Source organism: Rhinopithecus roxellana, chromosome 3 (assembly GCF_007565055.1).
Source record: "Rhinopithecus roxellana isolate Shanxi Qingling chromosome 3, ASM756505v1, whole genome shotgun sequence".
NCBI classification, from domain to species: Eukaryota; Metazoa; Chordata; class Mammalia; order Primates; family Cercopithecidae; genus Rhinopithecus; species Rhinopithecus roxellana.
In genome coordinates, this window is record NC_044551.1 from 166,792,076 (window position 1) to 166,806,893 (window position 14,818).

The window sequence follows — 14,818 nt, forward strand, 5'->3', positions numbered from 1 at the left end:
TCAAGAAGAGACTGGGTGAAAAGGCAACCCAGTATAGGCGATGACTGCACAGGTCCTCCCCAGCGAGCAAAGGCTCGAGCTCCTCCCTACCTTCTTCAGGCTGCAGAGAAAACTCATCCTGCACCCCATCCTGGCCTTCGAGGCACGTTGCAGGGACCCAGCCTTGCTCCTCAGCAGTGCTGACGAACCACCAACCTGGGGAAGCGAGAGTGCAGAACGATGTTAGTTGCGTCAAGCATGAGGCCAGGGGGTCAGAACGTAACAATTTATTCAGCCACTATACCCGTGAATGCACAGGGTAAGGCGAAAGTTACCATTTTATTGGTAGAACACAACTACCAATGTTACCTGCTAACTGCTAAAAGTAAGTCCAGAAACTTGCTTCTGAGCCTGGGACAGGGAATAGTAAAGTCATCTTAAATGACAACAATAAAGAGGCCGGGCACAGTGGCTCATGCCTGTAATCCCAGCACTTTGGGTGGATTGCTTGAGCCCAGGAGTTCAAGACCAGCGTGGGCAACATGACAAAATCCTGTCTGCATGAAAAATTAAAAAATTAGCCAGGCATGGTGGTGCATGCTTGTAATCCCAGCTACTCGGGAGGCTGAGTTGGGAGGATCACCTGAGCCCAGGAGGTCAAGGTTGCAGTGAGCTATGATTGTGCCACTGCACTCCAGCCCGGGCAACACAGTAAGACCCCCATCTCAAAAAAAAAAAAAAAAAATGAACATTCACCTTCACTAAGATGTGTGATGCACCCATCATTTCACTTGCATTAAATACAATCTTCACATTATCCCAGTTGCACACATGAGGAAACTGAGGCTCAAAGAGGCAAACCGATTTGTCCAAGTTCACGTGGCTTGTGGTAGAGCGGCGATGCGTGCACAGGGCTGTTTGATGCTAAAGGCATTGCCCTTATCTGAGACGCAGATTTAGCATCTGCTTCAGAGGCCTCTGACCCAGGCTCAGACATTGCCTAACGACAAGGGCCTGCATGGGGCCTGTGGTAGGGACAATAATGACCCTCGTCCCGCAAAGATGTCCGTGTCCGAATCCCTCAAACCTGTAAATATATTAAGTTACGTGGCACTAGGGAATGAAGGTTGCTAATCTGCTGACCTAAAAATAGGGAGTTGATCCCAGATTCTCTGGGTGGGCCTAATGTAATTCCAGGGCTCCTTAATGTGCCAGAAGGAGGCAGAAGTCATGGGGAGATGCGGCTGTTGAGGCAAGACACAGAGAGGTGCAACATTGCTGGCACTGAAGAAGGAAGAAGGGGCCGTGAGCCAAGGCGGCTTCCAGGATCTGGAAAAGGCAAGGAAACAGATCCTATTCGGAACCTGAAGAAAGCAATGGGGCCCTGTCTATCCCTTGATTTTAGGTCAGTGAGACCATGCTGAACTTCTGACCCACAGACTATCAGATAATAAATACGTGCCGTTGGCCGGGCGCGGTGGCTCACGCACGGTGGTTCTACGATTTTCTAAAGATTCATATTTGTAAATATTTGTATGAAGATAAGGAAACTGTCGTAACACAACGACAGCAATGACAACAATGTGTCAGATACTGTCCTGAGTGCTGCATGTCCACTCCTAGCTTGCTAGATCTTCACCACAGCCTTATGAGGTGTGTATTATTATTGCCCCCATTTTACAGATGGGGAAGCTGAGGCTTAGTGACTCTCTCAGAGTCACAAAGATAGAAAGGGGCAGAGCCAGGATTTAAACCCAGGTTGTCTCTGGGCTCTTAACCATTTTCACTAATGCCTCACAAACTGCTGGAGGGAGGATAAATCAAAACAGCCACTGTTTTGGAAGCAGATAAGTTGGTGGTATCTTAAAATTTAAAGTATGTGTGTCTTGGCTAGGTACAGTGGCTCACGCCTGTAATCCCAGCAGTTTGGGAGGCTGAGGTGGGTGGATCACCTGAGGCCAGGAGTTTGAGACCAGCCTGACCAGTATGGTGAAACCCTGTCTCTACTAAAAATACAAAACTTGGCCAGGCATGGTGGCATGTGCCTGTAGTCCCAGCTACTCAGGAGGCTGAGACAGGAGAATCACTTGAACCCGGGAGGTAGAGGTTGCAGGGAGCTGAGATCGCACCACTGCACTCCAGCTGGGGCAACACGGCGAGTCTCCATCTCCAAAAAATCTAAATAAATAAAATTAAATATGTGTATCTTAGGGTCCAGCTGTTTCACTTCTTGGAATCTAACCTAAAGAAACACTGACATGCACACAGACATGTTCACACTGGAGTACAAATACGAATATATGAACATGGCTCACTTGGGCATTGAATATGTGAAAAAGTATCAGAGGAGCTAGACAGCAACTAAAAAAAGTTGCAGATCAAAATGTAAACAATGACACCAGTGGGTTTTTAAAAAACCCACAAAAATACATATATGTACATACAAAATATGATGTGTTTGCGTATATGTACAAGTATATATGTATGAATAAGTATGTGTATGTGTGAGTGTATATATTCACATGTATGCACACGTACACATACACACAAGTGTATATAACATTTTCAAGAAACATTCATACCTAATGGATAGAAGGGTTATCTGGGGTTCAGAAAGGGGGTTAGGGTTGAAGCCGGCAGAAAAAATAGATTTTAGTTTTATCATTAATCTTCTAAGAATAATGTATCCATGTATTACTTGAATAAGTACAACATAATTGAAAATAAATGTCATCAGTATGTTGGCTACTTGAAGAGGTACCCACTCACCTTCTCCCTTCTTTTTGCTGCCCTCTGCACATACCAACACTCTTCCTGGCCCCTACTCTTCTTCCCAGTCACCCAAGCTTCCTGACTTCCTGCAAGCTGGGGGCCCAGGGCAGTGGGTGCTCCTGCCTTTACATCCCCCACGGTGTGTCCTAGCCACAGCACACAAGCTGCATACACTCATTCTCAGGAATTGGAAAGTCACATGGCCTTGGGGGCTGCTGGAGTTGGTTTGGAATTCCAGTTCTGCAGCCTGTTGTGCGATGTGGGGTGAGTGACTGAGTCACTTGGAATCATGGTTGTATTAGCTGTGAAGCGGGGATGGCAACTCCTATGTTGAGTAACGAAGGAAGTTTGCCTGGCTGGCGCTGGTCTCATGACTAATGCCACCACCATCCAGATGATGTTGGAAACATCGTCCTTCTCGTTCTTTGGACCTCAACTAGCCATTGGGCTGTCACAGAGACTGATCCACTAATGATATGATTAGCTAACGTCACATGTTAGCCACAACAAACCCAGTGGTTTCCACTGCATTTTCCCAGGGAGGATCTGCTTATTTCCTGCTCTTCGCCTTCAATGGGGTGCGATGGCTGCTTTGTAGCTAAGGAAGGCAAAGGGGAAGGAAACCCACATTTTTTGGAGCATCTACTGTGTGCTAAGCACAAGTTTAAGCACTCTTTGTGTATCATCTCACTTAATCTTTACAATCACTCTTCACAGCAGAAGTTTTTATTCTGTAGATAAGAAAACTAACAGTCAGAGAATGAAGCCACCTGAACCACTGTGAAATGTGGAATTCCGATGGAAATCCAGGTTAAGTGGCTCAATCATACCACATCCTGTCCCAGACCCAGCCAGCGTCCATGACCAGTGGTCCCTGTGATGGGCAGGTAGGCTAAGGAGACAGGGAATGTGTCTGTCCCATTAGAACCCAGAGCGATGGAGCCTTCTTGAAGACTCCCACGGGTAAGCAAAGGCAAACCAACAGAGCACATTTCCAGTGAATGCTGGACTGTGTCTGCAAGTACTTTAGAACCAGAAGGAATGTTTATAAAATGTGAACGTCAGAACAAATCGGTACCATCTGAACCAACAGGATAATGGTGAGTGGTGACCAGGTGGGATATTCGAGCACAGTGATTAAACAGGGGCCTCTTTCTAGGAGACCCTAGGCTGGATCTATGGGAACTGGCCACTATGGACTGGCCATTTCAGTTTCTGAATTTCCAAATGTTTCCTGTCCTAGGGGCCTGGTGACAGGGTAGTGGGAGAGGGGGATGGTCTAGGTCCCCACCTGACTCATTCTTCTCGATGATGTCCACCACCTGCCCCACGCTGAGGCTGATCTCCGAACTCTCCTGCTTCTGGTAGTTGGCCACCACCACATACTGCTCCAGGACCATGGGGTCCACTGAGGTTTGGTCACCCCCTGTGGATAGGAAACAGACATGACATCTGGCCACCACCATGCTCGAAAGAGCAGGAGCCAGAACAGTAGGGCGGGTTAACAGGACATTCCAAATAAAAAAGAGGCAGTTACAGGACTCGTCTCAAGGGTGACTTCATCTATTCATTCTTCTATTCATGTGCTTACTCAACCACCAAATTGACCAAGTGCTATTCTGTGCAGGCACTGGGGTTTCAGTCGATTAGGATATGGTACCTGCCCTGAAGATGTTCACAGCCTAGTAGGAAAGCTCATTCATTCATGCTTAGCCATTCCTCCATCCATCTGTCCATCCATCCACTTGTCCATCCATATGTCTGTCCGTCTGTCCATCCATCCATCCATCCATCCATCCATCCATCCATCCATCCATCCATCCATCTGTCCTCCATTATCCATCCATCCATCATCCATCCAACCAAACATTCATCTATCTGCCATCCATTCAATCATCTATCCACTCATGATCTATCCAATTAAACACCATCATCCATCAACCATCTCATCATCCATCCAAAATCACTTGCCTATTAATCTATGAAATCACCAGTGATGTTCCAGACACTCTAAAGAGTACAACGGTGAATAAAACAGCTATGACTCCCAGCCTCAAGTAACTCAATCTAGTCACAGAGACAGACAAGTACGTAAGTATTATATAATTAATAAGATATAGAATTATATAAGCATTAGTTTATGATAAATTGCTGGAAACTACCAGGATGCTGGGACAGAAAATGAAGGGGAAAGACAATGCTATATTAAATGGGGTAGCTGGCAAGACCTCCTTAAGGAGGTGACATAACACAGGGACCTGAGAGAGGAGGAGGGGTCATGAGGAGAATCGGGGAAGAGCAGTGTAGGCACACTCTGAGATGGGAAAGGACTTGGGGTCTTCGGGACTGGAAGGAGGCTAGGTGAGGAAGTGCATGGAAAGAGTGGTTTGGAGTGAGGTCTCCGAGGAAAGCGTGGGTCAGATCAGGCAGGGCCTTTGGGGCCAAGTAAAGAAGTTGGGTTGCTTTTAACCTTGAAGCAGAAAGTCACTTAAGGGCTTTAAGAACGCAATGACAACAGTCACATCTTTAAAAAGATAATTCTGACTGCCATGTGGAGAATGGATCAGAGGCTGGCAAGAGCAAGCAGGAGAGTAGCTGGAGGACATGAAGTTGTCAAGGAAGAGGTGACGGTGGCTTGAACCAGGGTAGGGGCAGCAGGAGGGAATGAAGTAGAGGGGTGCTTCAGGGAGGCCATGCCACGGGATTCAGGGTGGACAGCTTCCTGGGAGTCGTGCAGCCCTGGTTAAGCACTAAGACATATCTGACAAGTAAATGAAAAGATAATGCAGAATACAGGTGATTTAAATAGCAAGGACATCTGAGTTCAGAGACTCCAGAGAGAAGCAGGCAGCTGGGTGACTTTTAGAGCAGCAGGCTAAATATGCGGGAAGGGCACCCAGACATTTGTGGTCACAGGAGGGCCCTGGTATTCTAAAAGTCCTGATTCAAAATAGTCTTTCTGATTGTTCCCATAAATCATTAAAATATCCAGGAAACCCCACATTTTGTGTCAAAATGCACCCAATTGGCCAGGCATGGTGGCTCACGTCTGTAATCCCAGTGCTTTAGGAAGCCGAGGAGGGTGGATCACCTGAGGTCAGGAGTTCAAGAGCAGCCTGGCCAACAGAGCGAAACCTCGTCTCTACTAAAAATACAAAAATAAGCTGGGCGTGCTAGCGCGCACCTGTAGTCCCAGCTACTCAGGAGGCTGAGGCACAAGGAGCGCTTGAACCTGGGAGGCAGAGGTTGCAGTGACTTGAGATTGCACTACTGCACTCCAGCCTGGGTGATAGAACAAAACTCCATCCCTCCCCACCCCCCCAAAAACAAAAACAAAAACCAAACCAAACCAAACCAAAACAAAAACCACCCAATTGTGGAGCAGTGTGGGAGAACCAGCGCACAGAGATGACTTTGTGCATCTCTCCCCACTCTGTTGGGTGGTGTCTTGTTGGCTTGAAATTTGCCATGGTGGGAGTATTTACACCACAGAAATTGGCAAATGCAACAAAGCAGGGCTTCTCTACTGGAGAGCTGGTAGTTAAGTGTCCACCAGCATACCACTGCACTCCAGCCTCTGCAATCAGAAGGAGCACAGAAGCCCCTTGTTAGAACCATGCGGTCTGGATTTTTGATGTCAAAAAGCAGAACAGGGCATTGTAGCTGGGTGAAGGTACTGCTTCTTGGCTCTGTGCCCATGCTCTGGCCACTCATCCTCCCTGCCTGAGGGTAACAGGGAAATGGGAGGGCCTTTGGGCTGGGGACAATCCTGCCGCTTGCACTCTGCATGGAGAAAGCATGAGAACAGAGGAAGAGAGAGCAGGAAAGAAACAAAAGATGCAGTCTGATGGTTCAGAAGATCAGGCAGGAAGCAGCCTCAATGAGGGCCTATCACAGCCTATAGACAGCACAGAAACCATCTCAACATAGCTGCCCTGCAAGCTGGGTACTGCCACCCCCATTTTGTGGGCAGGAACACAGAGGCTCAGAGATGTTAAGTGACTTTCTCTACATCACACAGCTGGCTATGGACAATGCTGGACTCTGTCCACTTGGCTCCAGGCTCTCCTGTGTGTTGGGGCACAGCAGTGAGAAAAGAAAAGATGACGGAGGAAGGAGGGTGGTCTGAGGCCTGCGGGCTGTCCTCCTCCGAGAGCCTGGTCAGGCTCAGTCTGACATCTCTGCATGTCTCAAGGCTTGTCTGCTATTTCCAGCCCTCTCCTCATCCTCCACTTTTCCCGAGGTCAGGTGGCAGGGCCGACTTTTCCAGACTCAAGAAGACAGTTCCCCCAAGCCAGCCCAGCCATGTGAGCAGTGGCCTGAGAGTGGGCTGCTTCACGCCCCCTTCCTGCTGGCCCCATTCACAATGAGCTTCTTGAGGGCAGTGGCCTTGACTGCCTCTGAACCACCTGGCACTTACTAGCTCCTTGAAGGTGCTGTCCAGTGAATCAATGAATGTAGGATGCTGGCTTTGGAAGGCTCTTGACTACCTGTCCTGGTCACTAGACTCACTCTTCTCTGTGAATCCAATCCAGCATCTACCCCAGGATACAGCCTGCCCGAGAGCTCAAAACCCCAGGAGTGCAGTTTCCCTTCTATCTGGGCCCTCAGGTGAGCTGTACCAGGTAAGTGTGCTACCCTGTCCCTCAGCTTGAGAGAAAGAACTGGAAAGAAAAGAGAAAAAGCCCCCACACTTCACAGCCAGGTTGGTGCCTGCACCTGCTGCCCCGGTTAATGCTCAGAGACATGCCCACGTCTTCCAGGCAGGCAGTCACCGGCTGGTGTGGGGTCAGGGAGTGGCTGTGAGGATTTCCTCACAGAGCCACAGGTTTCACGCAGGCAATTTTCTCTGCAGCGCTCCATCAGCCGGCTTCACCATGTCCTCATGGAGCCACACCCTCTGCACCAGGGTCTGAAAGGGGCTTCGCTGGGGCCAGGGGAGGGGAGGCAGATGCTGTAACTGGTCTCTGTCCTGCCCCTCCAGTCTGCCCTCCATACAGCAGCCAGAACGCTTGCTCAAAAATGCTACTCTGGTCATGCCACTCCCCGCTCAGCACCTGCCATGGGCTCGGCTTGCCTTCTGGTCTTGTCTTTTGGCCACTTCATCCCTGGTGCACCTGCAAAGCACAAAGGTGCCTTTGCAGAGGCTATTTTCTCTGCCTGGGATATCTCAACCTCTCCTCCTTATTTCAATGGGAACCACCTATTCTTAGCCTCATAACTGGTCCCTGGCACTAGCCTTGATCCTGCAATTTATTTGTTTGCTCGTTTTTTTTTTTTTTTTTGAGACGAAGTCTTGCTCTGTCGCTAGGCTGGAGTGCAGTGGTGCAATCTTGACTCACTGCAACCTCTGCCTCCTGGGTGCAATCGATTCTCCTGCCTCACCCCCCTGAGTAGCTGGGACTACAGGCGCCCGCCACCACACCTGGCTAATTTTTTGTATTTCAGTAGAGACGGAGTTTCACCGTGTTGGCAAGGATGGTCTTGATCTCCTGACCTGGTGATCTGCCCGCTGTGGCCTCCCAAAGTGCTGGGATTACAGGTGTGAGCCACCGCGCCTGGCCATTTATTTTATTTTACTTTATTTTTTGAGATAGAACCTTGCTCTATCGCCCAGGCTGGAGTGCAGTGGCACGATCTCAGCTCACTGCAACCTCTGCCCCTAGGGCTCAGGCGATTCTCTCGCCTCCCAAGTAACTGGGACTACAGGCATGCACCACCACACATTTTAGTAGAGATAGGGTCTCCCCCATGTTGGCCAGGCTGGTCTTGAACTCTTGACCTCAAGTGATTGGCCTGCCTCGGCCTCCCAATGTGCTGGAATTATAGGCTTGAGCCACCGCGCCTGGCTGCCATCTGTTTTCAATATAGCAGCTAGGGTGATACTTTTAAAAGATGTGTCAGAACATGTTTCTCAAAGGTCAAGTCCCTGTGATGGTCCTCACCTCACTTGTGAAAACCCTCAGTGGCCTACAGGGCCCTGTCTAATCCGCCTCTTATCAGTTTTTTTTTTTTTTTTTTTTTTCAAATAGAGTTGGGGTTTCGCCATGTTGTCCAGACTGGTCTTGAACTCCTGGGCTCAACCAATCCACCTGCCTCAGCCTCCCAAAGTGCTGGGATTACAACTGTAAGCCACTGCACCCAGCCTTTTGATACTTTATTAGACCTCATCTCCTTCACTCTCCCCAATGTGGCACAGATGGTTACTTACTCCCCATTCTCTATTTCTTCTATAGTAATAGAATTCCTGAGTTTTGGCAGGGCACAGGGCCACTTGGAATAAGACTCCTTTATAGTTGGGAGTGGTCATGTAACTAAGCCCCAGACAATGGGATATAAGTGTGGAATTGTGTGCACGTGCTTGGTAAGAATCCTTACAGGAGGTAACTGATTCTGTGTCACCTTTTCCTCATTACTGCTGGCTGAAATGTCAATGTGATGGCTGGTGCTGCAGCAGCCATCTTGAGTCATAAGCAGCCTTGGGAATGCTGGTGTTGTATGGCAGAGCAGCAAGATGGGGGCCTGGGTCTCTGCTACCATTGAACACTCTATCACTCCTGGACTATCTCTGGGATTTGAACTAAGAAGAAAAAAGTTCAATTGTTTAAGTCACAATTATTTTGGATTTTCTGCTGCTTGCAGTCAAACCTAATTCACTCGTATCTTTGGTCGCTAGTCTCTGACCAGTAGCGTCCTTGCCAGTCCTTCTCATGCAAAGCCTGTTTCTACTACAGAGATTTTTGCATTTGCTGTTCCCTCTGCTAGGGACAGTCTTCTCCAGATACCTGCATAGCCTTTGCTCTCCTTTCCTTCAGGTTCCTGCTCAAGTGGCATCTTATCAATGAGACCTTCCCTGCCTGCCTTGCACTGCCTCATTCAGTTTTATTTCTTCCACAGTGCTTTCAAAAACTGTCATAAGTTCTGTATATTTACTCGTCTCCTTGTTTACTTTTCTATTCTAGAAGTGCCACAATGGCAGGGACAGTCCCTTGTTCACTGCTATGTTCACACTGCCTGAAGGCTTGTAGGCCTGTGATGTGTTTTGGTGCAAGAGGAGCTAAGAATGCTTACATATATAGATTATATATATATAAAATATTTTATATATATATTATGTAAATATATAATATATTTTATATTTATATATATAAAATATTTTATATATATTAAAAATATATTATATATATATATTTTTGAGGTGGAGTTTTACTCTTGTCGCCCAGGCTGGAGTACAATGGCGCAATCTCGGTTCACTGCAACCTCCGCCTCCTGGGTTCAGGCAATTCTGCCTCAGCCTCCTGAGTAGCTGGGATTACAGGCATGCACCACCAGGCCCGGCTAATTTTTATATTTTTAGTGGAGACAGGGTTTCGCCATGTTGGCCAGGCTGGTCTCGAACTCCTGACCTCAGGTGATCTGCCCGCCTCGGCCTCCCAAACTGCTGGGATTACAGGTGTAAGCCACCACGCCTGGCTGAATGTTTTTATATTTTTTAAGAGCTGTAAAGAAGAAGGAGAAGAGGAAGGAGAAAATGAGAAAGAATTATTGTTATTATTGGCAGTAGTGGTGACAGAGACTATATGTGGCCTATAGAGGCTAACATATTCACCATCTGACCCTTTGGAGACAGTTTGTCAATCCCTGGCCTAGAACACGGATGGCTTCTTACTAGGGCTCAATAAGTGTCTGAATGAAGGAAGGAACAGTTTAAAACTCAGCTCTGCCAGGTGCCTGTAATCCCAGCACTCTGGGAGGCCAAGGCAGGTGGATCAGAAGGTCAGGAGTTTGAGACCAGCCTGGCCAACATAGTGAAATTCCATCTCTACTAAAAATGCAAAAATTAGCCGGGCATGGTGGCGTGTGCCTGTAATCCCAGGTACTCAGGAAGCTAAGGCAGGAGAATTGCTTGAATCTGGGAGGTGGAGGTTGCAGGGAGCTGAGATCGTGCCACTGCACTCCAGCTTGGGCAACAGAGTAAGCCTTCGTCTCAAAAAACAAACAAACAAACAAAAAAACCCCAAAGCCCGCCCCCCTCAGCTTTAATGACTTCCTACCTCAGGGAGCATTCAAATGCCTTCCTTCACATTTCATTTTGTTTATACAGGTGTCTTTTCTACCTGACCGTGAGAATGGTTTCCACCTTGGGACCTAGAGCACTACCAGGTACAGATAAAGTTACTCATTTAATATTTATTAAGCACCTAGTAGGTGCTTAAATAAATTATAAATTAATTATACATTAAATAAATATTGAATGAATAACTGCACCTGTCTTGTTCATTCAGCATCCAGCACAGGTGTACAATAGACATTTGTGGGGTGAATGAACAAAGGATAAATGAAGACTTCTAGAAATCCTTCCTCCTCTATGCAAGGCTCCAGACATCCTTATAAGTTTATAATCTTATAAAGATGACTCCTTCTTGCTTGTAAGTAGAAAAAGGGCTTCAGTTAAGTGAAGATGCAGTTAAGTCAGGTTACTCTGTCCAAAAAGCTCAACTTTTGCCACCCAGTTTTAACACCTGATGGTGGCATAGTTGCACCACATACAATTTTCAGGACTCTGATGAATGTGCTGGGCATTTCTGCACTAGCTCTCCTAACCAGTCTGCCAATGGGATTTGGCAAAACTATGAGCAGTGACAGAATAACAGAACCAAGGAATCATGAGATTTGCTATAAGCAAGACAGAGAGCCAGGAAATGAGGAGGGCAGAGAGCTCTGGGCTGGAACTCTGGGTTGGCTGGAGCACACCAAGGACTGGCACAGGGCTCAGGGCTGGCACTTTCTCCAAGACTTGCTCTGGGGCCAGGTCCAAGACTACAATCTCCTTGACGTTTTTCCATGGCAGTAACTTAGACTGTAGTTCTCTGCCATGAAGTGGTTCAGAGAATGCATGGAGTTGCTTTTTCAGCACCAATTCTTTCAGAGTAAGTTGCTTCATTTCATTCAGAGCACTCAACTTACTGAAACTGATGAAAAAAAGTTCATTCATTTGATCTACCAGGAGTCTCAAATTAGGCTTCAGGCCGTTTAGTTGTTAAGTGAAGACACCTACTGGTGGAGGGTGATATTGCAGCCAAGCTTTATAATGCCATAATAATTGCAATGTCTAAATGTTGAGGCAGGCAACTAAAGCTAAATTCCAGGAGTTGCCAAGTGTGAAATCAAAGGATTCCTAAGCAAGGATTATCACTTTTGTGGCCCAGCAGGAAATATGAGAGAAGAGGGGATGAGAAAGAGGAAAGTCTGACATTGGAAGGGTGATTTTTAAGTGTTATAAAATATTCTCAAGATGTACAGTGCCTAATCTACCACAGAAGTTTTCTGTTTGGGCATATATTTTTTTTCATGATGACATGTCTTGAATTTTTAATATGAAGGGCAAAGTGGGATTTTCCTTCCAAAAATTCACTATACTGTCGATCTTGCTGAAAGAGTCAGTAAACAAAGAATGCTTTTAAGTAAAGGTTAAAAAAATCAGGAAGAAATATGCTCCTCAAATAATCAGATGATCTCTTGACTTTTAGTGAGAAGATTCATTTTCTGCAGGATGAGCAGAATTTGAGACCACATTAGCCAAAGTCTATAGGAGCCAGCCAGCCAGTCATGACTGGGAAATGCCACAGGCAGATAAGCCTTCTCCAACGCAGAGTTTTGGTGGAGAAATCTCAGGAGTTAGTCTGTCAATGTTAGATCCCTTTAAAATTCAATCCAAAAGGCTGATTCTAAAATAAAGGAAGTGTTCAAAGGTCACATAAGATATAAGGCTAATCCCAGCTTGGGTTCCTAGTTTGAATGAAGAAAGATGCTATTTTCCAACCAGTTGAACTATAAATAAATCCATCCCCATCATTTCAGGTGAATGATGTAACAGCAGTCACCACAAATTAGAGCTTTTTCTCCCTTTTCCAGACAAATCCCCTCATCAAGCCCATTCCGACTGGACATTTGTGTTTGTCACAAACCAGAGCTGTCTCTTTCCTCTCTTCTCTACCCTCCCACACTCATTCCTTCTAGGGAAAGTCTCTGCACACTCGAAACCAGAAACTCTGCCAGCCCAAGAGTGGCAGCTCCTCTTCTCTCTGCTCTTTTCTAAGAAACATATAATTATCCCTGGGGCTCTGGAACTATTTGCAGCTTTAGCAGGATGCCACGGCTCTGGCCAGTACCTATTAAACTAGAAAGAGGAGCTATAAATGAACTGGTTGGGAAAAGGCTGAAGTTAATTCCCGACGCCATTCCTTGAGGCAGAGAGAATGACTGCGGGGCCTGTGAAGTTGACCACAGGGCTGTACCCAGGGGCAGCAAAGGTACTGGAGCTTGTGAATTTGGAATTTCTACTTGATATGGTTTGGATCTGTGTCCCCACCCAAATCTCATGTTGAATTGTAATCCCCAATGTTGGAAGTGGGGGTTGGTGGGAGGTGATTGGATCATGGGGGTGGGTCCTTCATAAATGGTTCAGCACCATCCCTTTGGTGCTGTCTTGAGATGGAGTTCTCAGGAGATCTGGTTGTTTAAAAGTGTGTAGCACCGCCCCTCTCTCTCGGTCCTGCTCCTGCCATGTAAGAACCGCTTGCTCCGCCTTTGCCTTCCACCATGATGGAAAGCTCCCGGAGGCCTCCCCAGAAGCTGAGCAGAAGCCACTGTACTTCCTGTAAAGCCTGCAGAACCATGAACCAATTAAACCTCTTTTCTTTACAAATCATCCAGTCACAGGTATTTCTTTACAGCAGTGTGAGAATGAACTAATACACTACTGCTGGTCAGGGACACCCATGAACTCTAAGTAACAGTAGTAGTAGTAATAAAAACAGCATCAAACATACATTACTGACAATGTGCCAGGCACTGTTCTAGGTGCCTCACAAATATGATTATAAATCCTATAATAATCCCACAAGGCAGATTGCTATGATCAACCCCATTTTACAGATGAGGAAACTGAGGCCCATGAGAGGGGGCATCCTTTTTCACTTCTAGGATCTCTGCTTGCACCCCTGATCCTCATCAACCCTTTCAAACCTCCTGCCATCCTAGGAAATTAAAGAGCCCTGGATTCTGGAAGTTCTGAAGCCCACACTGGCTCCAGGTGAGGTCTGGGCCGGGCCTTTGCAGATGTGGAGGATGATCTCGGGTGGCAGGAAGAAAAAGTTGGGCCACTGTTTACATAAACGTATAAACCCCAGGGGAGCGCTCAATCATTCCTCTGTGCATACCCTATTTCCCACCTTCTCTTTCTCCATAATTGCTTCTGAGAGAAGAGTTGTGTCATCCAGGAAATGGAAAGATTATTAGGAGGGGATATAATGTACTTCGGGGACAATGGCAATAGGGATGGGAATCGCTTGACACTGCCTCTGTCATTGCCCACAAAGGGCTGGGGCCTGGTGCTGAGGATGTCAAATGGATACGGCCCAAACCTACTGCATATTCCTGCCTCCCAGCCTGTGCCTGGCCATCCCCTCAGCCTGGGATGCCCTTCACTCTATGGAAAGCTCCTGATCCTTCATCAAGACCCAGGGTCCCTCCTTTCCAATCCCTTATCACAACCTGAGAAGAATGTTCTTAGCTCTCAGCTACCACGTTGCTCTGTATGAAGTGGAACAAAGGCATTTAACTCCCGATAGCATGGCTAGGAAGAAGTCTGCCTCCCCTTCTCCATGAAGGCATTCTCTGGGGAAGACTCCAAGTCTCAACCACTTGGCAGTTTTTTGGTATATTGGATGAAACAACCTCAAATACTATTTCTGGGAAATGGGATGGGGTATCAACCAATCAATCAAGCATCCATCCATCCATCCATCCATCCATCCATCCATCCATCCATCTATCTACCAATTCAACCACCCTACATCACTGTATCCTCAGCATGGAACCCAGGGCCTGGCACACAGTAGGTGCTCAGCTGGGGTTTGCTGAAAACTGAAGAGAAGAGAAGAAAACAGAAAATATTCTTACCAGATTTCTTTTTCCCAATGTGCTCCCTGTACAGGAAAGAAAGGGGGTGGGAAAGAGTAATGAGTCAGTACTTGTCATGTATTGACATGAGTTATTCTGCTAG

General features: G+C 46.9%; 1 protein-coding gene across 2 annotated transcripts in view; it reads right to left on the reverse strand.

Annotated features, from left to right (window-relative positions):
* Nucleotides 1-14,818, reverse strand: part of SH3PXD2B (SH3 and PX domains 2B) — a 118,916-nt gene that overhangs the window by 27,005 nt on the left and 77,093 nt on the right. Inside the window, exons 6-8 of one of the 2 annotated variants that reach the window (XM_030927872.1) lie at nucleotides 14,716-14,741; nucleotides 4,043-4,177; nucleotides 91-195 (exon numbers count right to left, since the gene is read on the reverse strand). In XM_030927872.1, the coding sequence (XP_030783732.1) occupies nucleotides 91-195; nucleotides 4,043-4,177; nucleotides 14,716-14,741 (266 nt within the window). The remainder of the gene's footprint in view (nucleotides 1-90; nucleotides 196-4,042; nucleotides 4,178-14,715; nucleotides 14,742-14,818) is intronic. The other variant, XM_030927873.1, reaches the window with a different exon arrangement.